The following is a 25,938-nucleotide window of genomic DNA, read 5'->3' on the forward strand; positions in this document are numbered from 1 at the left end:
GTTTTACATTGTCATTTGGCGCCCAGTATAGTGTTTACCTATCTTTTGTATAACAGTGACTCTGACAAGTTCAGGAGCCAACCACCTTGTTGAAGAACTGTCAGAGAAAACAAAGATTTGAACCACTTGTTTCTCGACCTCGCCGTAGTCAGGAGAGCGTCCCAATACAGAATAATAATGACTTTTACTATTGACGGAAAATCATCAAACCGCCATCACTCCAGTGAATTGGCAATGACAATCCTGAATAGCAAATCCAGGTAAGCCTAATGCGGAAGAAACCGTACTTAGTCCCTCTTTCTCCTTTTACAGATTGGAGATCCCTGCCCTGAGAAATTCCATCTTGTAGTTCAACTTCTAAAGTAGAAATTTTTGGGATTGTTCTGACCGAGCCGTCCAGGCTCAGAAGCACAAAAAAGCTTGAATAACAGCTTTTTTTTGTGTGTGTGACCGGGACAGCAGGACAATGTCCTGATCCTGACCCAACTCCTGTATGGCGTCGCATACTACCTCCCCGTCCAGAGGAGAATCGGTAAGGTCTATTTGAAAAATCAGTGAGGGGAATCGTCTGGAAACTCCAGTATATCCCCCTTGAAACTCTATTCTTAAACTCACTGGTAAATGTCCATTCCAGGACTGACTGAAGAGTATTAGACGTGGTCCCACCGGTGTGGGCTCCTGCAAGATAGACCCAGCGACATGCGGTGGATGTGGTAGAAACAGAGGACAATTTCTGCTTCTGCGAACTTGAAAAGGCTGCTGACCTCCCTGAAAATAAAAAACCTAACATAAGTCTTTTCAGAGAAACTCAGCAGAGCTCCTCTGGAGTGCATCCAGTCTGACTGGGCACATTTCTAAAACTGAGGTGTGGAGGAGGGGCATAGAGGGAGGAGCCAGTTCACAACCTTGAAAAGTCTTAAAGTGCCCATGGCTCCTGCGGAACCATCTATACTCCATGGTACTGAAGTGGACCCCAGCATCCTCTAGGACGTATGAAAAAAAAAAGTCTGACCCTCAGACTTTGCAACTCGCTATCCCGAAGCTGTAGAACTGTCATCTATAGATGCAGAGCATGTAGTTTAGGCCCTGATGGACATATTTAGAAGGATGGGCCATCCCAAAGAGGTTGTATTGGATCAGGGGGCCCAATCTGAGTGGATATTGTTAGAGACATTACGAGAAAAATGGGGAATACATCCCTTAAGGACTACCCCTTATAATTCACGGACTAACACACTGGGTGAAAGAAATAAAAGAACCTTCAAACACCTGTTTTAGGCATATGCACAATCAGAGGGGAGGGACTGGGAAAAAGGCTCTGCAACATCTCCTGTTTGCATATGGGTAAGTGCCACAAGAGTCTACTGGGTTTTCCCCCTTTCAAGTGTTGTATGGCCTCAGGGCTAGAGGATCCCTGGATCTAGTACGTGGAAGCTGGGAAGGAAGTTTTAATGATCATGGGCAAACTATACTGCAGTATGTTGGAAAAGATGGCAAGATTAATGGCTTTAACGCAAGACAGCCCCCAAGGTGCACTGCCCCAACAAGCTCAATGGTATAACTAGAATGCCATAGCCAGGGAGTTATTAGGGGTCAGAAGGTAGTGGTGCTTATCTCAGTACGTAAAAATAAATTGCAGGCTACCTTGGATGGCCCTTACATCTTTGATGAAACAGTTAGACCTAGTGAATTACATGGTTGCCCTGGATAAGGGTAGGCAACATATCAGGACTTTCCACATTAATCGTCTCAAAGCGTGGAAAACAATGTAGCAGCAATGGTGATATGTTGTAACCCCATAAAGGACCATGGGTTAGACCCCTTACCTGATTTGTTAGAGGAAAGCAAGAAAGGCAGAGTATTGGAGGCAGTGCAATACAGGAAGAATCTAGTGCTGATCAACGTTGGAACATGGGGGAGGTGTTAAAGGGGCCCACCACCCTCACTTAACATCGCACCTGTTCCAGATCACATGGCTGGTCCATGCTAGGAACCAACCCTGCTACCTGGATTTAAGAAGGTGGCGGTATGTGACAGAATGGACTGCCCCAGGCTAATTCTCACAATGTTTTAGCACAAAAGGTATGTAAACTATTGTTTTTAAACAGGGCCAGGTGTGATGTTTTATTCTGTGCCAGTCATTCCCTGTAGAGACCCTAAGAACAGGAAGCTGAGAGCAGCTGGAGGCCCTCTGATGTCACAAATGACTATACAGGGTTAAATAAAGGAAGTGACTGGCTATCATCCACCATCTCAAAAGGATTAATTGCATCAAGATCCCATTATTCTCCCCTAGGACTAAGCCAGACACTGGGGGCATGAGAACAACAGGGGGGATCTCCTCATGACTCATCTCTTTTACAGACTCTCATTGAGTTTTACCAATCAGGGGAGACCTTTACCTAAGACCACCATTTGCACGAGGGACTTTAGTGGTTTAAACTGGAACTCTTTTTAAAAGGGACAAGGCAGGAGAGCTCCAGGTGTGTGTGTGGTTTTTGGCTTCTAAAAGCTACTAGTTTTGGAGTCTCAGCTCCTACCAGTGTGCTGAGGACTGTGCCTGGCAGCACTGCGGCTACTGTATTACAAACTTATCTTGGGATTTGCAGACTAATTGGCTCTGATATACAGAAACTTCATCAAAACTCTTGTGATCCTGCAAATTACATTACATCTGGTCATGACAGTGTGGGAGAGCGCTGGAAAGTCTGACGGTAAACTGGTGTTTATTCGGACCTATTGTTCTAGTTTAATTTATTATGTATTTGGAGAACTTATACTAAGTAAATCTATAATAAATATATTGTTTTATCTTTATCTATCTCCTGTCTGCGTGACCTGACCCAGAAGTCCTGGGGTATACTCTGAGTTTACACTCTAAAACTCAGGGTCTTCACACCATGGAGCAGTGAGAGTGCCGCCCCCAGGGCCCTGCGTCTTGGACGACGGCACCACTCAAACACCATAATTATGACCCTGGCTACCAACAAGAAGAGAGGCTTCTTAACACGGGGCATGATAATGTGTGCTTACAATTCTAAATTCTCCCACTGGTTAATATATATAAATATATGAATATTATATATATATATATATATATATATATATATATATATATAATTTAAAAAGTAAAGATTGTTTTGTAAGCTTTTTACATACAACTAGTACAATAGACGAGTATTTCACAAACTTGTACTTGTCTTCCGGTATCCCTAAGGCCGGGTGCACACTAGAACGATATTTTCACTATTTGTCATATTGGAACGACAAATTGTGAAGATCGTTAACTGTGTACGCAGGATTGAGCACTCCCTCGGGTCGCATACAAGCTCTGGTTGGCCATGCTGCACAGCCAATCAGACGATACCATATGCGGCACTGTGCAGTGTAATGAAGGACTGAACAAGGTATCGTTCCATCATTCATTTCATCCAGGGCTGCCATCAGAAATTCTGTGACCCGGGACTCAGAAAAAGTGCTGGCCATACTCTAAAATCAAACATTTGGAATCACCCCTCTCAAGATCCTGTGATTGACCCTGGACCTGTCCCTGGCAATGGTCATATGCATCTTTCGTCCCAGAAAAGGAGAGAAAACAAAAAAGTAGGCAAGCATGTATACCAGTGATGGTTCCCAACTCTGTCCTGAAGGACCCTTAACGGTTTACTTTTTGTAGGTCTCCCAGCAGGTACACGGTGTATGACCAACTGTCACATTTTAAGTATCCACATGTGAACTGAAAAATGTAAAACATTAGGGGTCCTTGAGGACAGATTGAGAACCACTGATGTATACTAACAATATACAGTACACAGAGCAGTAAAGAAGATCACCATAATGCGTTATTCTATATTCTTAGAAATTATACACATTGTATGCTTAAAAAGTGAACACCTTGCCAAAATCTCAGGATATCCCACAATCTCCATTTAGCAGCATGCAAATGCTGTAGTTGAACAATTCCCCCCCAAACACAATGGTACGGTATAACTAAAAGAAAAGGGGTTTGTTTTTACAATGGTACAAATATATCTAGTGCAGATGTGTCCTCAGTCAGCTTGGCTTTTTTTTAAAGCCATGGTGCAGTGCTTCCGCAATGTGAATGCATTGCGGGAATATGCAACGCCATGGCTGCTTTGTAATGCTAATGATTGCTGGCGCGTGCATACGCACGTGCACCACGATTGCACACAACGAGCAATGTAACTATCCTCTCGCTACCCTTCCCCACAATGTGTCCCGGTCCCCCTCTTACTAAACATGGCAGCGGAAGCCTCTTACTCCTGCTGTCTGGTCACTGGCTCCGTCTTGCTTCCTATTGTGGAAAGCATTCACGGGATACGCATCTGCAAACGCCACAACATGGTACTGTGTGTGGCCTGCTATGCGAACGCGTCACAGGCAAAGTTGTACAGGGGAATATCTGTATACATATTTATCAACATACACCTATCTTCAAATCACGGAAAACAGCCCTGTTTAGTGCATCACAGATTTTGCAACATAACAGTAATCCTAAATACCTAAAACTCTACAACTGAACTTTGACACAAAACTGTGGAAAACGTAGAACAGTGAAGTAAAAAGTAGAAAATGGAGGAAAAATTAACACAATCACCAAAAATTACCAACAATTTGGCAAAAGACAGGTCTGCTAAAAGAGAGCCTCGCCATGCATCATTCTGCTTAATCTGTGGCTTTATACCAATTCCTATGCAACGATACTTATCTACATAGTACTAAAGTCTACTATAAGCAAAGTAAGATGCAAAATTGAGGAAAACAGCTGCAGTGTTAGAATATTAGTTTAACTGTTTTGCACAGTGACTTCATCTGTGGCAGTTCAATACCGTACATATCTGAATCAGGTCATTAGACGCAAAATTAAGTAAAAAGTGCACAGCACAGAAATCCTTCAAGGAGTCTCGTGCCATATTGTGCAAAAATGATAGGACACATCTGTATGTTGCTTTTTACCCGTGTTGAAAGAGACTTGAAAGTTTTGTAGACAGCAGAAATATTACATCTAGCAAAGATTATTTACCACACTATTAAAATACGATTTGTTGTACATTTGTATTAGTTTTATAAAAATTAATGCTACAGCAAAACATATATGTTTGCCCTCCTTAACAAAGATTCATCTGCAGGGCTGGACTAGACCACAGGGAACCCCCAGTGGGCCATACTTCCTTGGGCCTAACCCCTTCCTCTAGAGATCAGGTTCCAGATTGTGCACTTGAATTATATATATATGTTATATTATACTGCACAGGACCGTGGTGTATTTTCTACCATGCATTGGTATTATTAATCCCATACATTATCATGCAAGGACTATATTAATCAAGGGCACATACCATGCATGCTCTAATGGTTAGCCATGCCTCTATGTTGGCTGGTCACACCCCTAAGCAAGGGCCCCTACCACTGCTTCCCCAATGATTGGCTGGTCATTTATCACGGATAAAGAGTGATAAATGACCAGTCAGTCAGCTTCCTAACTGCCATGAAACAGGTTGTGTTTGAAAAAGAACAGTGGCTGGTTGTCTGGTAATTTATCGCTCTTTATCCGTCTCCACTACCATAAAGTGATGTGGGGTGCTCTGTGTAATATAACGTCTGCAGGATCTCTGCACTGTATTCTGTTTCTCAGATTGGGCTCTGTATTGTATACTGGTCTGACAGGGCTGCATTCTATTTGATTAAAGCACTTACATTTCACGGACTATGTAAAACCAATTCCACAACCAAAGCATAACAATAATTTTGTGCCTTGTATTGTTAACCACTCTCCTTGATCATCAGGTCTCATGCCACTTGCTAAAAAATGAAGAGTATCCAACTGTCACATTTAGTGAAAGGAAATTAGAGTACCTTGTAAACACCAAGCTGCCAAGTCTACTGCAGTCTCATAAGGACATTTCAACCTAACAAAGAAGAGAAAAAGGCAAAAAAACAAATTATAACATTTACAGTAGTGATAATCTCTCCTACTCCTCATGTACTACATTAGCCATCACTAACCTCAAGGCACACACTAACAGTTCAGGTTGTAGAGATATCCATGCTTGATCACAGGTGACTTAATGGGGGAGATTCAAATGTTTGAAAAGTCAGCAGGGAGTCTGTTTTTTCCTATCTAATAGACAGGAAAAAAAAAAAAAAGACACTCAACCAACTATTCAAACATTTGAATCTCCCCCAATAAGTACATCAGTTAACCATCTGTGCTAAAGCCTGTAAACCAGTAAAACCTGCACTGAGGCCTTGAGGACAGAGGTTGGGAAAACCTGCACTACATATTACTATGGTTTACAAAAGTAAAGGTTTCATTTAACTAGTTATTGTTTATAAATACTGCAAGCATGCTCACATGTGGCAACCGTAAAACAAGTACTGTACATTTATTTTTTATTTTAATTTACATTTATTTTACATGTATTTGAGAAAATAGACCCTAAGCACAAGAGAAGGTTTAAGGGGACAGTGTAATTGATAAGCATGTTCGAACAATTAGGCTTGACTACATGAACACAATTTAGAATTTAGAAACTAAAGCATTATGGGAAAATTATAAAGTATGGAAATGTCTATCACAAACAGAGAAACACGCTCAATAACACACTTACTGTATGCTGAACAACATAGTTTGCATATGTTATCTGCAAATAATGTGTTGACAAGTATACAAAGAAAAAATAGTATACACCTGCGCTGGAACAGTGGAGGCAGCAAACGAAAATCTTCCAGTGTTATCAAAACAGGAATAAATAAGGAACATAGAACAAAAATGTGATATTCAATCTGCGCCAAACAAATGAAGGGTAATGGATCCTTATTTTTGAGAGCGGTCCATATATAATTTTCTAAAGTCCCAATATCTTGTTTCTTTAAATAGAACCGAGAGACAGTCTCCTCCAAATGGATACCATATGTAAAAGAGAACACACAAAGAAATCCAATGTGTAGTATAGTTTTTTGTTATAAAAGTCTGGATAAAAGGGGATAAGGGAAGATCCGATAATACTCTTTAATTCCGTGAACTTCAAAGATTATATGGTCACCCCTAAATTGTGCACTGATCAAATGAGTGGATGCTCACTCTTGGGCTTACATGAAGCAAAGGGTCCTATGCTTATAAAGGTATCTTTACTTTATACGTCCCCGACTGACACCAAAGTGAACCTAATTCATACAGCCAGAAGAAAATCACGCTTACACGTATGCTTACTTGTAGCGAGTAGTGTAAGTTCATGTAAAGGTTTCTTTAAAATTCTTCCCCCGGTGTCGAGAATCTCCTCACAAATCCATGCCTGATTGCTGTAGACATTCAAGAGGAGTAAACTGAAGTTCCATAATAAGCTTTATTATTTTGCCTGACAGCGCACAATCACATAACACGTGTACAGCAGCTTCTTAGCTTCTTAGTGCAGTGTGACAGATCCTCCCTGTTGAAGACTGGCAGCTGTGGATGTGCTGGTGCTGCAGAAGCTGCTGTACACGTGTTATGTGATTGTGCGCTGTCAGGCAAAATAATAAAGCTTATTATGGAACTTCAGTTTACTCCTCTTGAATGTCTACAGCAATCAGGCATGGATTTGTGAGGAGATTCTCGACAGCGGGGGAAGAATTTTAAAGAAACCTTTACATGAACTTACAATACTCGCTACAAGTAAGCATACGTGTAAGCGTGATTTTCTTCTGGCTGTATGAATTAGGTTCACTTTGGTGTCAATCGGGGACGTATAAAGTAAAGATACCTTTATAAGCATAGGACCCTTTGCTTCATGTAAGCCCAAGAGTGAGCATCCACTCCTTTGATCAGTGCACGATTTTGGGGTGACCATATAATCTTTGAAGTTCTCAGAATTAAAGAGTATTATCGGATCTTCCCTTATCCCCTTTTATCCAGACTTTTATAACAAAAAACTATACTACACATTGGATTTCTTTGTGTGTTCTCTTTTACATATGGTATCCATTTGGAGGAGACTGTCTCTCGGTTCTATTTAAAGAAACAAGATATTGGGACTTTTGAAAATTATATATGGACCGTTCTCAAAAATAAGTATCCATTACCCTTCATTTGTTTGGCGCAGATTGAATATCACATTTTTGTTCAATGTGTTGACAAGTGTCTGCCAGCAGGTGCTTCAGTTGTGCAGTATGCCATGCCAGTCCCATGTACAGTCACCCCATTAGTTGCAGCACCATCAGGTACAATACTTGGATTGCAAATTCATCAATACTATCACAGCTAACTGAAAATATTTTACTTTTTGTCACCTATTCCTTACTATAGATATGTCCTTTGACACAAAGCCTCTAAGAAGAATTAAAAGTAACTTTTTCTCTTTTTTAATGATTTAAAGACACAAGTGGGTTCACAATACAGGGAACATTTTAAACAACTGATTTGTGGTGCTGCTTCAAATACTTACTTTCCCGAAAGAATGTCTTGTCTAAGCTGTAATACAAATAGATACCTAAAAAACAGGTGGGAACGACCGATCAAAACGAAACCAAATACACGTGTTAGTTTGTTTCTGAAAATGAACAATATTAAATATACAAACATTTCACATTTACTTTGAACAGCAGCCAGGTTAAAACAAAGCACTACAGATTTCAGGTGCTAGAGATATCACTAGGAGTCCTAAACACACAAGGAAGTAAACTACAGTTTTTTTGCTATCCCACAAAAAATAGCATTTTAATACCTACCGGTAAATCCTTTTCTCTTAAGGGCCCTACTCACTGGCCGACCCGCCGCCGAGCTGCCCGACGGCGGATATGGCCGACGAGCGACCCGGCGGCAAGGGGGCAGTGACGGGGGGAGTGAAGTTTCTTCACTCCCCCCGTCACGCGGCTGCATTGAAGTGCAGGCAAATATGGACGAGATCGTCCATATTGGCCTGCATGCACAGCCGACGGGAGACCAGCGATGAACGAGCGCGGGGCCGAGCATCGTTCATCGCAGGAGTCTCCACACTGAAAGATATGAACGAGTTCTCGTTCATTTATGAACGAGATCGTTCATATCTTTCAAAAAATCGGCCAGTGTGTAGGGCCCTTTAGTCGTAGAGGATGCTGGGGATGCTTCAAGAACCATGGGGTATAGATGGGATCCGCAGGAGACATAGGCACACTTTAAGACTTTGATTGGGTGTGAACTGGCTCCTCCCTCTATGCCCCTCCTCCAGACTCCAGTTTAAGTAACTGTGCCCAAGGAGACGGACATTTCGAGGAAATAATTTATTGTTAAACCACGGTGAGCATCTTACCAGCTCACACCTCAGTATGCCGCAGAACGTAGCATTCAATAGAACACCATCCGACGGCATGAAGAATATGCAACAATACGCTGACATAAAATGTAACACAACCAATAACAGCATAACGCATGCCATGTCATGAACATCATCAGCTACAGGCTGACTTAAACACAACACACCAAGTGTGTAAGCATACCCAATAACTGCAGATACAGTACGCACTGGGACGGGCGCCCAGCATCCTCTACGGGCTAAGAGAAAAGGATTTACCGGTAGGTATTAAAATCCTATTTTCTCAGACGTCCTAGAGGATGCTGGGGATGCTTCAAGAACCATGGGGTTTATACCAAAGCTCTATAACGGGCGGAAGAGTGCGTACGACTCTGCAGCACCGATTGACCAAACAAGAGGTCCACAGCAGCCGGGGTATCAAACCTGTAACTTCGTAAAAGTGTTTGATCCCGACCAAGTAGCAGCTCAGCAAAGCTGTAATGCCGAGACCACTCGGCCAGCCGCCCAGGATGAGCCCACCTTTCACCGATTTTGGTAACGGCAATCCTGCCGTAGAATGATCCCGCTGAATCGTATTACAGATCCAGCACGCAATAGTCTGCTTGGAAGCAGGAGCCCCAATCTTGTTGGGAGCCCATAGGACAAACAGCCTGTTTTCCTAATATGAGCCGTTCTGGCGACATATATTTTTAAAGCTCTGACCACATTGAGAGACTTCGATTACGCCAAGGTGTCAGTAATCACTGGCACCACAATAGGCTGGTTTAAGTGAAACCACTTTTGGCAGAAATTGTTGATGAGTTCTCAACTTCGCACTATCAGCATGGAAGATTAAATAGGGCTTTTGTGAGACATAGCCGCCAATTCAGATACCCGCCTTGCAGATGCTAAGGCCAACATCACAGCCACTTTCCAAGCAAGAAATTGTAATGCAACCTTATGTAAAGGTTCAAACCAATAAGATTGCAGGAACTGCAACAGCACATTAAGATCCCATGGAGCCACAGGAGGCACAAAAGGAGGTTGGATGTGCAACACGCCTTTCAAGAAGGTCTGTATTTCTGGAAGGAAGGCCTTTCCTTCTGAAAGAAAATTGATAAGGCCGAAATTTGTACTTTATAAAATATGGAGCAACCGCCCCAGCTGAAAATCCTCAGTTTTAGGAGCTTTCTTGGATTCACACCAAGACACATATTTCCTCCAAATACGGTGGTAACGCTTTGCCGTTACTTCTTTTTTAGCCTAAATAAGTGTGGGAATGACTTCACTGGGAATACCCTTCCGGGCTATGATTTGGCATTAAACCTCCATGCCCTCAACACAGCCGCGGTAAGTCTTGATACACGCACGGCCACTGTTGTAACAGGACCTCTCGAAGAAGAGGCCAGGGATCTGCTATGAACAACTCCTGAAGATCTGGATATAAGGCCTTCCTTGGCAAGTCTGGAACAAAGAGTATCACCTGAACCCTTGTTCCTCTTCTGATCTTTATCACCTTGGAATGATTGAAAGTGGAGGGAACACCTAGACCGCCTGAAACACCCACGGTGTCACCAAGGTATCCACCTCTATTACTTGAGGGTCCCTTGACCTTGAACAATATTTTGGAAGTTTCTTATTGAGGTGAAACGTCAACATGTCTATTTGAGGAATTCCCCAACGACTTGACATTTCTGCAAAGACCTCTTGATGAAGACCCCACTCTCCTGAATGGAGATCGTGTCTGCTGAGGAAGTCTGTTTCCCAGTTGTCTACACCCAAACTGAAGATCGCTGACTGAGCGATTACATGCCTTTCCGCCCAGCGGAAAACTTTTGTGGAATCTGCCATCTCCGCTCTGCTCTCCGATCCGCCCTGACGGTTTACGTACGCCACTGCTGTATGTAGTCCAATTGAATTAAGACAGGCAGACCACGAACAAGATGTTCCAGAATGTTTATGTGCAGACAAGCTTTCTGGCTTGATCATTTTCCCTGGAAATTTGTTTCCCCCTGAATGACTGCTCCCCGGCCCTGGAGTCTTGCCTCCATGGACACCAGGATCCAATCGTGGATCGCAAACCTTCGTCCCTCTAGGAGGTGAGAACTAAGCAGCCACCACAGGAGAGAAATTCTGGTCCTGGAAGATAAGATTATCTTCCGGTGCCTGTGCAGGTGAGACCCGGACCACTTGTCCGATTGGTCCCGCTAAAAAAACTCTCTGGCATTTAACCTGCTCACTGAATGGCCTCGTAGGACTCAACTCTTTTTCATCAATGGAACGTATTGATGGATTGACACTGTTGTAGATCTGACCCGACTCTGGATCTTCAAAGTTCTTTTCATTGGAAAAAATGAACTCTCAACAGTTCTGTATCTAACATCTTTTTCAACGCCGACAACAGCGTCGTTGGGATCAACCGTGATCCTGGTAAGTTTAGGAGCCAACCACTTTGTTGAAGCTCCGTCAGGGATAAAACAACGTTTTGCACCACTTGTTTCTTACCCTCCCCGGACGCCGGGGAGCATCCCAGTACAGAGTAATAATGACTCTTACACTATTGAAGAAAACCATCATACTGCCATCACTCCAATGAATTGGCACTGGCAATCCTGAATAGCAAAACCAGGTAAGCCTAATGCGGAAGAACCAAATTTAGACCCTCTTTCTCCTTAACAGTTTGGAGATCCCTGCCCCGAGAGATTCCATCTTGTAGTTCAACTTCTTAAGTAGAAATTGTTTGGAATTGTTACCAAGCCTTCTGGCCTCAGTAGCGCGAAAAAGCTTGAATCACAGCTTTTTTTTTTTTTATGACCGGGACAGCAGGACAATGACCTGTTCCTGACCAAACTCCTGTATGGCGTCGCATACTACCTCCCCATCCAGAGGAGAATTGGAAAGGTTTATTTGAAAAATCAGTGAGGGGAATCGTCTGGAAACTCCAGTATGTCCCCCTTGGGACTCTATTCATTAAACTCACTGGTCCATGTCTGTTCCAGGACTGACTGAAGAGTGTTAGATGTGGTCCCACAGGTGTGGGCTCCCGCAAGATAGACCCAGCGACAGGCAGTGGATGTAGTAGAAACAGAGGATGATTCCTGTTTCTGCGAACTTGAAAAGGCTGCTGACCTCTTACCTTTTCACCTTCCTCTACCTGCAAAGAAAGGGAAAACCGTATCCATTCGGTCTAAATGACTGCATCCCAGAAAAATGTGTCACCAACCGTTGTGAGGGAACATAGGTCAAGAAGGTAGACTTACCAGTGGTATCTGCCGAGATCAACTTAACAAAGCCATCCCCAAACCAGGTTTCACCTTCATAGGGAAGATACTCCAGTTATTCTCGGAGTCATCCTCAGCATTTCCTTGGTGAATCCACAACGTTCTTCTAGTCGAGACCGCCATGGAAGGGGCTCGCGAAAACAAGAGTCCAATATCCCTTGTAGTCGCACGGCAGTATGCTGCAATGATATAGACATGACTCAACTTAAGTTGCATACAACTACTCCCCCATGCACATGTAATGCAAGCATAAACAACGTACATGCGGACACATAATTAGAGTATCACATATCTTCATGCATTCGATCCTTTGTGACAGGGCCCTGTGGAGACCAGGGGGTGACTCTCACCTTCTATCCATTGAGAAGGACAAACATTACCTCAGCATTCATTATAAATATACTTTTATATATACATGCATACATATATACCTTCCAATGCACCTATACACACACACACAAACACACACATATATATATATATATATATATACATACATACATATACTGTACATACACATATATATTTTTTTCTGGTCAGGAACAGCAAGGTCCCTAGTGACGTTACTACGTTCTAGTGTATAAGAACAGGTACTGAATGCCAATTTTTGAGGATCTGATCAGGAAACATTATGGTCGACCTAAGAAAGATTTTCAAGTCGATCTCAGGGAGTAGTAACCAGGCAAAATAATTTTTTTGCGCCCCTGAGGGGTCTGAGAGACATCTATTCTACGAATATGACTACCTCCATAATATTATCACGTACGTGATCGTGCCACAGACCTATATAATCATACTATACATACATATTACATATAGGTATTTATTTATCTGATATGCATCATAATATCATGTTCATATCCACCCAGTCAGATATTGCTGGTGCCGACAGGGACACCCCCCACGTCTGTGTCTCCCATATACTGGTAGTTTTCTCTTGGGAAAAATGTACCTCTACTGACATGTTGACATATTTACATGTACACAGTACCACTAGGAGTCGACAGCACCGACATAGTCATTCCCTTTGTGGCAGAGCCCTCAGCCTCAAATATGCCAACACATGTGTACCAAACACCCACCGACATTACACTGGCTAAAAGGGATAGACCCCAGTACATTCTGTCATGGAAACACAGAAGGAGTTTACCAGCTCATTTTCCCCAGCGCCCATGATATAGTGTTTTTATTTCACTTTATATTACACCAAACCACTGTGCCCCCCCTCCCCCCCCCCCTCATTTTCCACTCTGATCCATGCAGCAGTGTTTAGGAAGGACCAGCGTCTCTGAGGAGAAAATGGCGCTGGATAGAGCTGTGAGGGATAAGCCACGCCCCCTCATCGGCACGCGTCAGTCCCGCTCAATTCTGCAAATTATACTGGTGGGGGTTCTATATTTAGTGCCTAGGCACTTTTAATACATATTTTTGCCAGTCTACAACTTCAGTGTTCATGCTGCCCAGGGCGCCCCCCCTGCGCCCTGCACCCTGTCAGTGCCGCTGTGTGTGGGAGCATGGCGCGCAGCGCGTCCACTGCGGTACCTCAACACTGAAGTCTTCTGCCGTCACTGAAGTCTTCTTTTCTTCTTTTACTCACCCGGCTTCTTTTTTCTGGCTCTTTGAGGAGGGTGACGGTGCGGAACCGCGAACAAGCAGCTAGGCGTACCAAGTGATTGAACCCTCTGGAGCTAATGGTGTCCAGTAGCCTAAGAAGCAGAGCCCTTGAACTCAGAAGAAGTAGGTCTGCTTCTCTCCCCTCACTCCCACGAAGCAGGGAGCCTGTAGCCAGCAGGTCTCCCTGAAAATAATAAACCTAACCATAAAGTCTTTTCAGAGAAACTCAGTAGAGCTCCCCTGTGTGTGACCAGTCTCGCTGGGCACAGAATCTAAACTGGAGTCTGGAGGGGCATAGAGGGAGGAGCCAGTTCACACCCAATCAAAGTCTTAAAGTGTGCTATGTTTCCTGCGGATCCCGTCTATACCCCATGGTTCTTGAAGCATCCTCTAGGACGTATGAGAAATAAAAATGATAAATCATGGGTGAGCAAATGAATACTGTATTTGACATAGCATATTTAAAATGATACTTATCAAGCCCCTCCCCCCACCAAAAGAAAGAGCGAACACAAAGAAAGCTAAGATAGATAGATAGGTACACATCTGCACTCTTCCATAGTGCATCATAAGCGGTGATTCCCTTAAGCCGTTCCAGATTGGTCCAGATAAAATAGAATTTGTAGAAAAATGGAACTCAGAGCTATAAATAAACAATTTACTTTTCACCCAAAGAGGGCACTGTAAAAATGTCTTAAAGTGGTAAAGGTTCAGAAATAACATCCAAATATAGGCAAATCCACTTGAGCACCCATGGTGCCTCAGACAAAACGTCAATGATACATATATAGGAAGGAATAATGGTCACTTATCAGTCTGTCGACCTTGGGCAGTAAATGACCGTTTGAGACCCCAGCATCATGTCACTTTCACCTTCCACTGTCAGAAGCCAACTGAGAGCAGCTCACCAGGCACGACATATAAATACCCAATAATACATTACTCACAACAAACAGCTGCGATGACCCGCCATCCTAACATCGGCAGCGTGCGCTCCACCGGACTGTGCATGTGCAATGTCTTAAAGCACTATTCAGACAAACACAACTGATACAGGAATTAGTATGCATTCCAGCGGGACTGGAATACCGGACGTATGCGGTTCACCCAGTACACGTCACTTCCAGTGACACGCTGTAGCGTCATCTGGGTGTATAGGTTACCAAGGAAAATAGGATTTTGGTTACCTACCGGTAAATCCTTTTCTCGTAGTCCGTAGAGGATGTTGGGGTCCACATTAGTACCATGGGGTATAGACGGGTCCACAAGGAGCCATTAGCACTTTAAGAGTTTAACAGTGTGGGCTGGCTCCTCCCTCTATGCCCCTCCTACCAGACTCAGGGGTATATGCAATTAGCGGCGAATCGCGGCAATTTTTCACCCGTTTTTTAATTCGACACAATTCGACCGTCTAATTTCAGCAAGTGGGTGCCGAAATTGACCATATTCAATAAAAAACGGATTCGACAGTCCCGCTGTCGAAAAACGGCCGATTTGACGGATTTTGATCCGATTTTTAAAAAACGGGAAAAAACCTGGAAAAAAAAATGGCGTGGGGTCCCCCCTCCAAAGCATAACCAGCCTCGGGCTCTTCGAGCCGGTCCTGGTTCTAAAAATCCGGGGGGAAAAATGACAGGGGATCCCCCGTATTTTTAAAACCAGCATCGGGCTCTGCGCCTGGTGCAAAAAATACGGGGGACAAAAAGAGTAGGGGTCCCCCGTATTTTTTTACACCAGCATCGGGCTCCACTAGCTGGACAGATAATGCCACAGACGGGGGTCACTTTTTTACAGCGCCCTGCGGCATTAAATATCCAAATAGTCACCCCTGGCCGGGGTACCCTGGGGGAGTGGGGACCCCTTCAATCAAGGGGTCCCCCCCCAGCCACCCAAGGGCCAGGGGTGAAGCGCCGACCTCTGTCCACTTGTCCAAGTAGAATCCACGTGTACCTGTGAATAAAATTATACTCACCTCAATCCAGTGTCCAAGTTATAATCCACGTACTTGGCAAAAAAAAAAATATGAACACCCGAACCAGCCGGACTGAAAGGGGTCCCATGTGGAGACCCCCCCCGTGACTGCTGTCACAGAAAGGTCTCTTCAGCCAATCAGCAAGCGCAACGTCCTGGCACTCTGCTGATTGGCTATGTGCGTCTGCTGTCAGACAGCGCATCGCAAAGCCTCTCCATTATATTCAATGGTGGGAACTTTGCGTCAGCGGTGAGGTCACCCACGGTCAGCGGCTGACCGCGGGTAACCCCACCGCTACCCGCAAACTTCCCACCATTGAAACTAATGGAGGAAGCGGTGCGATGCGCTGTCTGACAGCAGACGCGCATACAGCCAATCAGGTGAGTGCCATGAAGTAGCGCTTCCTGATTGGCTGAAGGGACCTTCTGTGACAGCAGTCACGTGGGGGCCCGGCATTCGTGGAAAGGGGTCCCATGTGTAAACATGGGACCACTTTCAGTCCGTTTGGTCCGGGTGTTCGTTTTTTTTTTTTTTTTTTTTTTGCCAAGTATGTGGATTATAACCTGGACACTGGATTGAAGTGAGTATAATTTTATTCACAGGTACACGTGGATTCTACTTGGACAAGAGGACAGAGGTCGGCGTGTGAACATAGGTAAGTATGTGTGTGTCGACATGTGTGTAATAAAGTTTTACTTTCACGGTGTGCGTCTCCTGTTTTTATTTGGGTATTTTTTTTCAGTAGAACTACAGGTACCAGCGGGCCCGTTTTTCTCCTGCATGCTGGTACTTGTGGTTCTCCAAGTACCAGCTTGCGGGGGAGGCTTGCTGGGACTTGTAGTACTACTGGAAAAAAAACAATATTCTTTCAAATTTCTCAAGGCTATCAGCCCCCCATCCGCAGCCCTTGGATGGGGGGTGACAGCCTTGGGCTTCACCCCTGGCCCTTGGGTGGCTGGGGGGACCCCTTGATTGAAGGGGTCCCCACTCCCCCAGGGTACCCCGGCCAGGGGTGACTAGTTGGATATTTAATGCCACGGCCGCAGGGCGCTGTATAAAAGTGACCCCCGGCTGTGGCATTATATGTCCAGCTAGTGGAGCCCGATGCTGGTGTAAAAAATACGGGGGACCCCTACTCTTTTTGTCCCTTGTATTTTTTGCACCAGCACCAGGTGCAGAGCCCGGTGCTGGTTTTAAAAATATGGGGGATCCCCTGTCAGTTTTTTTCCCAGATTTTTAGAACCTGGACCGGCTCGAAGAGCCCGAGGCTGGTTATGCTTTGGAGGGGGGACCCCACGCCATTTTTTTTCGGGATTTTACCATTCCATTTAAAATAAAATAAAATAATATTTTAAAAAATATATAAATAATACTTGTGCCTCCAAAATAGACAAACCAAGTACCTAATCCCTTCTAATATAAATAGATATGCTATTACCAATAAAAAAAAACACCAAAAAAAAACATATTTTACATTTTTTAATTAGATTCCCCCACCAAAGTGCGGCAGATTGAAAATGACGAATTTACTGTCTAAAAGCACTGTTGTTGAATTTCCAAACTTCAATTGAATATACTTTTGGTGAATTGCCGCCTTTGTACCATTGCAGAAATGTCAAATTTGACAAATGTCGAATTTCAAAAAGTCGAATTTTGAAAGTCCGTTTTTTTGACGGAAAGTACTGAATTGCATTGTCGATTTTTTTTGGGGGGGCGAAAAAGTCCAGTTTTTCGACAATTTCGGGAATTCAACCGCAATTGCATATACCCCTCAGTCTAGAAACTGTGCCCAAGGAGACGACATACTTCGAGAGAAGGAAATACACAGATAGTGGCGAGATTGATATCAGCTCACACAACAAGGCAAATACGGCCAACATGCCGGATAAACTCAGCAACAGCTGAAACAGTACTGAAACAGCAAATAATGCAGAACTTGCCTAGGAACCAGGCAGTACTGAACTAAATAACCACTGCAGGGAAAACGAAGCTCTGGGCGGGCACCCAGCATCCTCTACAGACTACGAGAAAAGGATTTACCGGTAGGTAACCAAAATCCTATTTTCTCTTACATCCTAGAGGATGCTGGGGTCCATATTAGTATCATGGGGATGTACCAAAGCTCCTAGAATGGGAGGGAGAGCGCGTAGGCTACTACAAAACTGCTTGACCAAACTTGAGTTCATCAGAGGCCAAAATATTGAACTTGTAAAACTTAGCAAACGTGATCGATCCAGACCAAGTAGCTGCTCGGCAAAGCTGTACAGCAGACACACCCCGGGAAGCCACCCAGAAAGAAACCATCTTACGAGTAGAGTGGGCATTAACAGATCTTGGACACAGCAATCCTGCTGTAAAATATGCATACTGGATGGTGAACCTGATCCAGCGTGAAAATTGACTGCTTTGAAGCAGGACACCCAATATTCTTGGGATCATAGTGGACAAACAGAGTCAGATTTTCTATGACGAGCCGTCCTCTTCACATAAATCTTCAAAGCCCTTACAACATCCAAGGCCTTTAAAGCAATTGAGGAGTCAGTAGCCACTGGCATCACAATAGGTTGGTTGATGTGAAAAGCTTAAACAATCTTAGGAAGGAACTGTTGATGAGTCCTGAGTTCCTCCATATTCTCATGGAAGACCAGATAGGGACTTTTAAAAGGACAAATCCCCCAATTGCGGCACATGTCGAGCAGAAGCTAAGGTCAACAAAGTGACCGCCTTCCACGTGAGAAATTTGATTTCAGCCTCCTGTAGAGGCTCAAACCAATCCGATTGCAGGAACTGCAACACCACATCAAGATCCCAGGGCGCCGTTGCAGTCACAAAGGGAGGCTGGATGTGCAGAACCCCTTTCAAAAAGTTCTCAACCTCAGGGAGGACAGCCAATTGTTTCTGGAAGAAAATGGATAAAACCGAGATCTGGACCTTGATGGAGCCCAATCTCAGGCCCAATTTCACATCGCTTGAAGGAAAAGGAGCAAACGACCAAGTTGAAACTCCACTGCAGGAAATCTCTTGGATTCACACCAAGACGCATATTTTTTCCAAATTTGATGGTAGTGTTTAGACGTTACCCCCTTCCTAACCTGTATCAGGGTAGGAATAAGCTTGCTGGAAATACCCTGCCGGGCTAAGATCTGGTGCTCAACTTCCATGTCGTCAAACGTAGCCGTGGTAAGTCTTGATAAGCGAACGGCCCCTGCAGTAGAAGATCCTCTCGAAGAGGTAGGTGCCGTGGATCTTCCAGCAGTAGATCCAGCAGATCCGCGTACCAAGCCCTCCTTGGCCAGTCTGGAGCAATGAGGATTGGCAGAACTTTTGTTCTTTTTAAAAGTTTAAGAACTTTTGGAATTAGAGGAAGTGGAGGGAACACATACACTAAAGTGAACTCCCGTTACTAGTGTGTCCACCGCCACTGCCTGTAGGTCCCTCGACCTGGAACAGTACCTCCGCAGCTTCTTGTTGAGGCCGGAGGCCATCATGTCTATGTGAGGAACCCCCCACCATCGGTTACCTACTCGAACACCTCTGGGTGGAGACCTCACTCTCCTGGATGGAGATCGTGTCTGCTGAGGAAGTCTGCTTCCCAGTTGTCTACTCCCAGAATGAAGATTGCGGACATCACTACAGCGTGCTTTTCTGCCCAGAGGAAGATTATTGACACCTCTGACATTGCAGCTCTGCTCTTTGTTCTGCCTTGTCGGTTTATGTAGGCCACTGTGGTCACGTTGTCCGACTGAGTAGAGAGAGCACCACTTTCCGTCAATCTCAAAGTGACCTAATTATGCAAATAACACCCTAACCATGCCCCTATTCACTCCTCCGACAATCCCACTTGACATATAGGTGAACTCAAGCTATGAGGTTTGTGACAGATGAGTAAATTATTAATGTAATGGGCACACATACAAGACAGCTGTGTCCATAAAGAGTTTACTATTTGTGTATTTTAAGCTATGAGGTTTGTGACAGAGAAACATAGAATTTGTCGGCAGATAAGAACCACTTGGCCCATCTAGTCTGCCCCCTTTTTTTTTTTTTTATATTATTTTTATCTCTAACCTTATTTGATCCTTATTTCTTTGTAAGGATATCCTTATGTCTATCCCATGCATGTTTAAATTGCTCTACTGTCTTAGCCCCTACCACCTCTGATGGGAGGCTATTCCACTTGTCCACTACCCTTTCTGTGAAATAATTTTTCCGCAAATTTTCCCTGAACCTCCCCCCCTCCAGTCTCAGTGCATGTCCTCATGTCCTATTGCTTCTCTTCATTTGGAGAATGTTTCCCTCCTGGACTTTGTTAAAACCCTTGATATATTTGAAAGTTTCTATCATGTCCCCCCTTTCCCTTCTCTGCTCCAAACTATACATATTGAGATTTCTTAGTCTTTCTGGGTATGTTTTGTGATGTAGGCCATGCACCATTTTAGTTGCCCTCCTTTGTACAGTTTCTAATGTATTAATATCCTTTTGAAGATATGGCCTCCAGAACTGAATACAGTATTCTAGATGAGGCCGTACCAATGACCTATACAGTGGCATTATTACTTCTTTCTTTCTGTTGCCGATTCCTCTCCCAATGCAGCCAAGCATCTGACTAGCCTTCCTCATTGCCTTGTTACATTGCTTACCTGCCTTTAAGTCATCTGAAATAGTGACTCCTAGATCCCTTTCCTCCTCAGTAGTTTCCAGTATAGTGCCATTAATACTGTATTTAGCTTTAGGATTTTTGAGACCCAAGTGCATGATTTTGCATTTGTTGGCATTAAACTGTAATTGCCAGACTCTTGACCATTCCTCTAGTCTACCTAGATCCTCAATCATTTGTTTTACCCCACCTGGTGTGTCTACCCTGTTGCATACCTTTGTGTCATCTGCAAAAAGGCATACTTTCCCTTTAATGCCATTTGCAATGTCACCAATAAAGATATTAAAAAGCACTGGTCCAAGTACAGATCCCTGGGGTACTCCACTGGTAACATTTCCCTCCTGTGAATGCACTCCATTTACCACAACTCTCTGTTTTCTATCCTTCAACCAAGATCTTATCCAGTCAATAATCCTAATATCCAATCCCAAACTTTCAAGTTTATTTAGCAGTCTGCGATGTGGAACTGTGTCAAAAGCCTTACTAAAGTCTAGATAAGCTATTGATAAAGCTAAACATTTATCGTATATAAAACACCTTAAGAGGTCTAAGAACACTGTACGCTATCTACGTAAGAAGTACCATAAGGGTACGCAAGTTGTGTAGCGATCGCTCAACCGTAGTCGAGACGCTCAAGCGTCACGTTCGCTTACGGCCCAGTGATCACAGGCAGGCACGCTATTGGCTGCCGACTAACGTAATGATTCGCTATAGCGTAGCGTACGCTCGGGACCACGAGGAGATCACCAGCGGTGCAGACGCTTACAACGTTAAAACCTTTATATCTATACCTTTAACAATGAGATACACAGTATACCTTAGTGTAGAGACAGAGTGTAAGTGCAACCTGGTGTAACCTGATTAACTACAAAGCTGCTTGAGCGTCACCGACGCTCAGAGAATACTTAACCCTATAAAGAATACACAGATACCTGGGCTTAGGGTCCAAAACCTATTATATGTATTATAACTATTATACTTGAAAAAGGAATCACAGTACAAATGATACACTACAATATAACATAGACCAACTAACCAGATAACTACACGGGAAATACAATACAATACAATTAAAGGAAAATACGAGAGAAAGAGTAGAGAGAGAGAGAGAGATAGAGAGAGAGAGAGAGATGGCTCACAGTAAGACAATATGATTACGGAGAAAACTTACGCACAAGGGGAACGATCGCATGCGCCTCGATATCCAGCTCCCGATTATCAGCAATGAGAACCGTTGAAGAGAGTGAACTGGATACGGTCGGCCTGCCTATTTATGCCCCACACACAATACAATTAAATGGTCCCTACAATCTCATTGTTCATTGGACACAGGAATTCGGCTTCGCATTATAACAAAAGGTCATAGGTTGATTCATACAGGTGGGCTGTGACTATTTCCAACTGCTCAGGTGGGAGGGAAACTGGGTTTCCCGCCGCATGGGTAATAAAGTGCAAATAAAGTAAATGTTCATAAACTTCTTATGTCCATAACTATTCGCACGAGCGATTGATCTGCTTCAAACCAACACCGGAATATTTCTAATTAAATATTCTTCCGATGGATACTAAACACCACTGTATTACTCCTGTCTGACCCTTCGTATCAAACAAAGAGGGATTTCTCTGTTCATGAACATTCTATATTAACCAAACTTTCAGAATCTATCAAAGGGACCATGATCTATAAAATACCTTATTAGTGAAAATATGTAATGATTGAGTCGCACGCTACGATCGCATAAACTCTACCGTAAATACGCATACCATGCGCCTGCGGGTGCCCGCGACTGTGAGTATGCGCACGTACGGGAGAGCGTACGCATGCGCAGCACGGACCTGTGTGAGGTGCAAATATGGTAGTGTGCATAGAGATATTTTTCTGACTTTGACAGTCCACCCTTTGGCAGTCAATAATAACTGCCACCTTCTAAAACATTTCAAAAGGAGAAAAATATATGTCAGGGGTTAATTCATTTCCATGGTTGGGTAAGGGAGGAGAGAGGAGTAGGTGGGAAGAGGGTATGACCTAGTGAGATAGCAGAAGCATGTGTGTATGAGTCCATGTTTGGGGGGTCATGTATCATCGTGCCGTACGTGTTGTAAATCAAGCTTCGAGGTATTGCGAAGTATACATTTGAATTCCTTCTTATCCCGTGGTACGGGTCTGTGGATGGGCGGTCAAACTTTACCGAGCTCTTTTCGGATTTGAACAAAATGGGGAGCACATTTTAGTTGATGATACATGAATGGGGGAATATGTGATTGCTGATATCTGTGCCTGTATTCCCTATACTATGTGTGTCATTACCTGAGGGTTGTAGAAATGAAGATAAAGAACACTTATGGAAAATGCAGTGGTATTCTATGTCAGGTTAATGTACATCTGTCGGTTGAAGTTTTGTTCGGTATCAGTTGAAAGTCGTCTTCTTTGCGCTGTGTTGCCCATTAGGTGTGAGCAAAAAGCTTTGTCAATGCCATTAGATTTACAAAAAAATGTTGGGCTAGCGTAAGTTTAAGAATTCTAGGGAAACTGGGGATCCATGGCAAAGTTCATCAAATGTCCATATCTCAAGTGGTCAAAACTTCTTCTTTGGTCTATCCGTTGTCTGTATAGCGTCTCGTCAACTTCCTCGTCCAAGTGGGTTTTTTTATCTTGGAGAAAAACCAGAAAAACAGGTGAAAGAAACGGACCGTATAATCGCATTTTCATTACATCATTATTTCTATCATTGGGTCATAAATCAAATCCAGGTTAATTACAGTTTCCTCACTCCTCAAACTCATTACCCTGGTACGATGTTTGCACTTCATTAAAGCCTGACCGCATCTAAATATCAAGCCAATTGATATGACAACACCTAAGATACATAGGAGAAACTTCCCAACATCCATTATGACTCCTTGAGCCCAGTCTCCTAAACCAGAGAACCAATTTCGCGGGTTCAACCATGACACCCAACCAGTCAGCTCATTACCTACAGCAGCAAGAGTGAGATTGTGTTTTCGGCGAAATTCCCACTTCAATTGGAGAATATCGTCCATCTTTTGGTCTATGACCTCGACCGGATCCTCGGTGCTATTCGTGATATACGTGCAACACTTCACGCCGTACTGTGTTGCCAATGTAACACAATATCCGCCTGTCACTGCTGTGAGGTAATTAAGAACCATTCTATGCTGCACCAGTTCTGTTTTATAAGCTTGAAGTTCCCTTCCAGTATATCTAAACGTGTCATCATACATTTCAGTGATATTATCTAACAAATTTGCGAGCGCCGATATGTATTTATAATTTAGCACTCCTCTAGCGGTGCGGGTGAAATCTAACGCGATTAAGAATTGAATCCCGGTGGATTCACTTATCAGATCAGAGGCCGGATGCTCTGTCTTCTCTATCAGGTGTCTTTTAACAACGTGCTCGTAGTGGGTGTGAGTATAAGGAGCTTGGGCACCACGATGTATGTCCTTCATTTTGTCATGTGTTACAGTCATCACTTCAGGCAATACTTTTCCAATATAACACAATCCTTCAGAGTTTGGGGCAAGCCACTTGTACGCCTTTCTCCCGCATATGAAATATGCATCATCGGGGAGAACATATGGGACGGAGAAGGACATAACCATATTACACACCTTCCAGGTGAAATCTCCTAACCCTAATTCTTCCATCTGCTTAATACACGTATCAGGTTGTACGATATGTGCACAGTATCCTGGTGATACTTCTCCAACTCTCGTAATCCTATTTCCTAAGGTGTACCTATACCGGAAAGATTTTCCTCTACTTGCTATGTGGCGTACAAGCTCTGTATCTGTGGGCATTCTATCTGCTCTATGCGAAAAGGTCATGGTGTGGTTACTCCATGACACTTCCCAATTTCCCGGCTTTCTGGGATTGGAGATGTTGAAACATAATAGGGACCTATCCACATGGTATTGGTGGAGCTTCAAACTAGGAGGGCTGGAGATATTAAACCTCCTGTCCACCGGTCTCCCACCATTTAACTCAAGTACCTCCCCTATCGTTAAAGGAAATGGTACTAGCCCTGATTTGCTATGACCTTGAGGTACTTGAGAGCATACCCAACAATCTGTTTTGTTTAACACATTACCCACTAAGGAGTGATAGTCACTCAATGGATGTCGGTCCATATGGATATTAAAACTGGATTGGCATTTCTTAATGCACCCATCTTCAATGACATTGTTACAGAGCCTACAGATACAGTTTTCCTCAGCTAACAATCCGTCACAATTCCTTCTATGGTCAATGCTATCGGATCGTTTTCTGATACTCGCCTTTGCTTGTTGGTTAGGTTGATCTTGGAAAACTACGCCTCCATCTTTATCATCAGAACCCATTCCAGAACCTCTATCGACCTCCATGGTACTCTCGCCGGAACAGACTGCTCTGGTCAACATCATGGTCAACAGGAAAATCCGGATCACAGTCTCTTGGGGCAAGTCCATCTTATAGGAGGAAACGGAGAAGAATGAGAAGGAGGAAAAAGAAATTTGAGGGAGAGGGGATGGGAAGTGGAGAAAAACAATAAAAGGGAGTGGGGAGTCGACAACAGCTCTCGGTCTTCAAGGCTCAGGTGCCGCCTCAGTCCTCCTGGAACAGACACTCCATTGATACAACCTCTACCGTCTGTTCCTTATCACGGGACTTCTCTGGATCAGCAACCTTCTTGCAGTGGGATGAATGGACCCAAGTCTCTCTCTCAGCAACCTTCAATGCTGTAGTGCTAGTCAATAAGACCTGTTATGGTCCTTCCCATCTATCAATAAGGCAACCTGAGCGTAGAAAATTCCGTATCATTACATAATCCCCAGGTTCAATGTCATGACAATTACTATCAGGTAGATCAGGAATCACCAACTTCAGATTATCATTTTGATTCCTTAACTGTTTACTCATGTTAATCAAGTACTTTACAGTTACTTCATTGTTACATTTCAAATCATCCTGAGGGTTAATCATGGCATGCGGTTGTCGACCAAACAAGATTTCAAAGGGAGACAGATTAAGAGGGGACCTGGGAGTGGTTCTGATACTGTACAATACAATGGGTAAAGCTTCTGGCCATGTCAATCCTGTCTCTGCCATCACTTTACTCAATTTATTTTTAATAGTGCTGTTCA

The 25,938-nt window shown here is 43.7% G+C and overlaps 1 protein-coding gene across 2 annotated transcripts in view; it reads right to left on the reverse strand.

Annotated features, from left to right (window-relative positions):
- Nucleotides 1-25,938, reverse strand: part of EPB41L4B (erythrocyte membrane protein band 4.1 like 4B) — a 574,953-nt gene that overhangs the window by 286,885 nt on the left and 262,130 nt on the right. For both annotated transcript variants that reach the window (XM_063922726.1, XM_063922725.1), the window contains 2 exons: nucleotides 8,445-8,489; nucleotides 5,878-5,930 (listed from right to left, as the gene is read on the reverse strand). In XM_063922726.1, the coding sequence (XP_063778796.1) occupies nucleotides 5,878-5,930; nucleotides 8,445-8,489 (98 nt within the window). The remainder of the gene's footprint in view (nucleotides 1-5,877; nucleotides 5,931-8,444; nucleotides 8,490-25,938) is intronic.

Source organism: Pseudophryne corroboree, chromosome 5 (assembly GCF_028390025.1).
Source record: "Pseudophryne corroboree isolate aPseCor3 chromosome 5, aPseCor3.hap2, whole genome shotgun sequence".
NCBI classification, from domain to species: Eukaryota; Metazoa; Chordata; class Amphibia; order Anura; family Myobatrachidae; genus Pseudophryne; species Pseudophryne corroboree.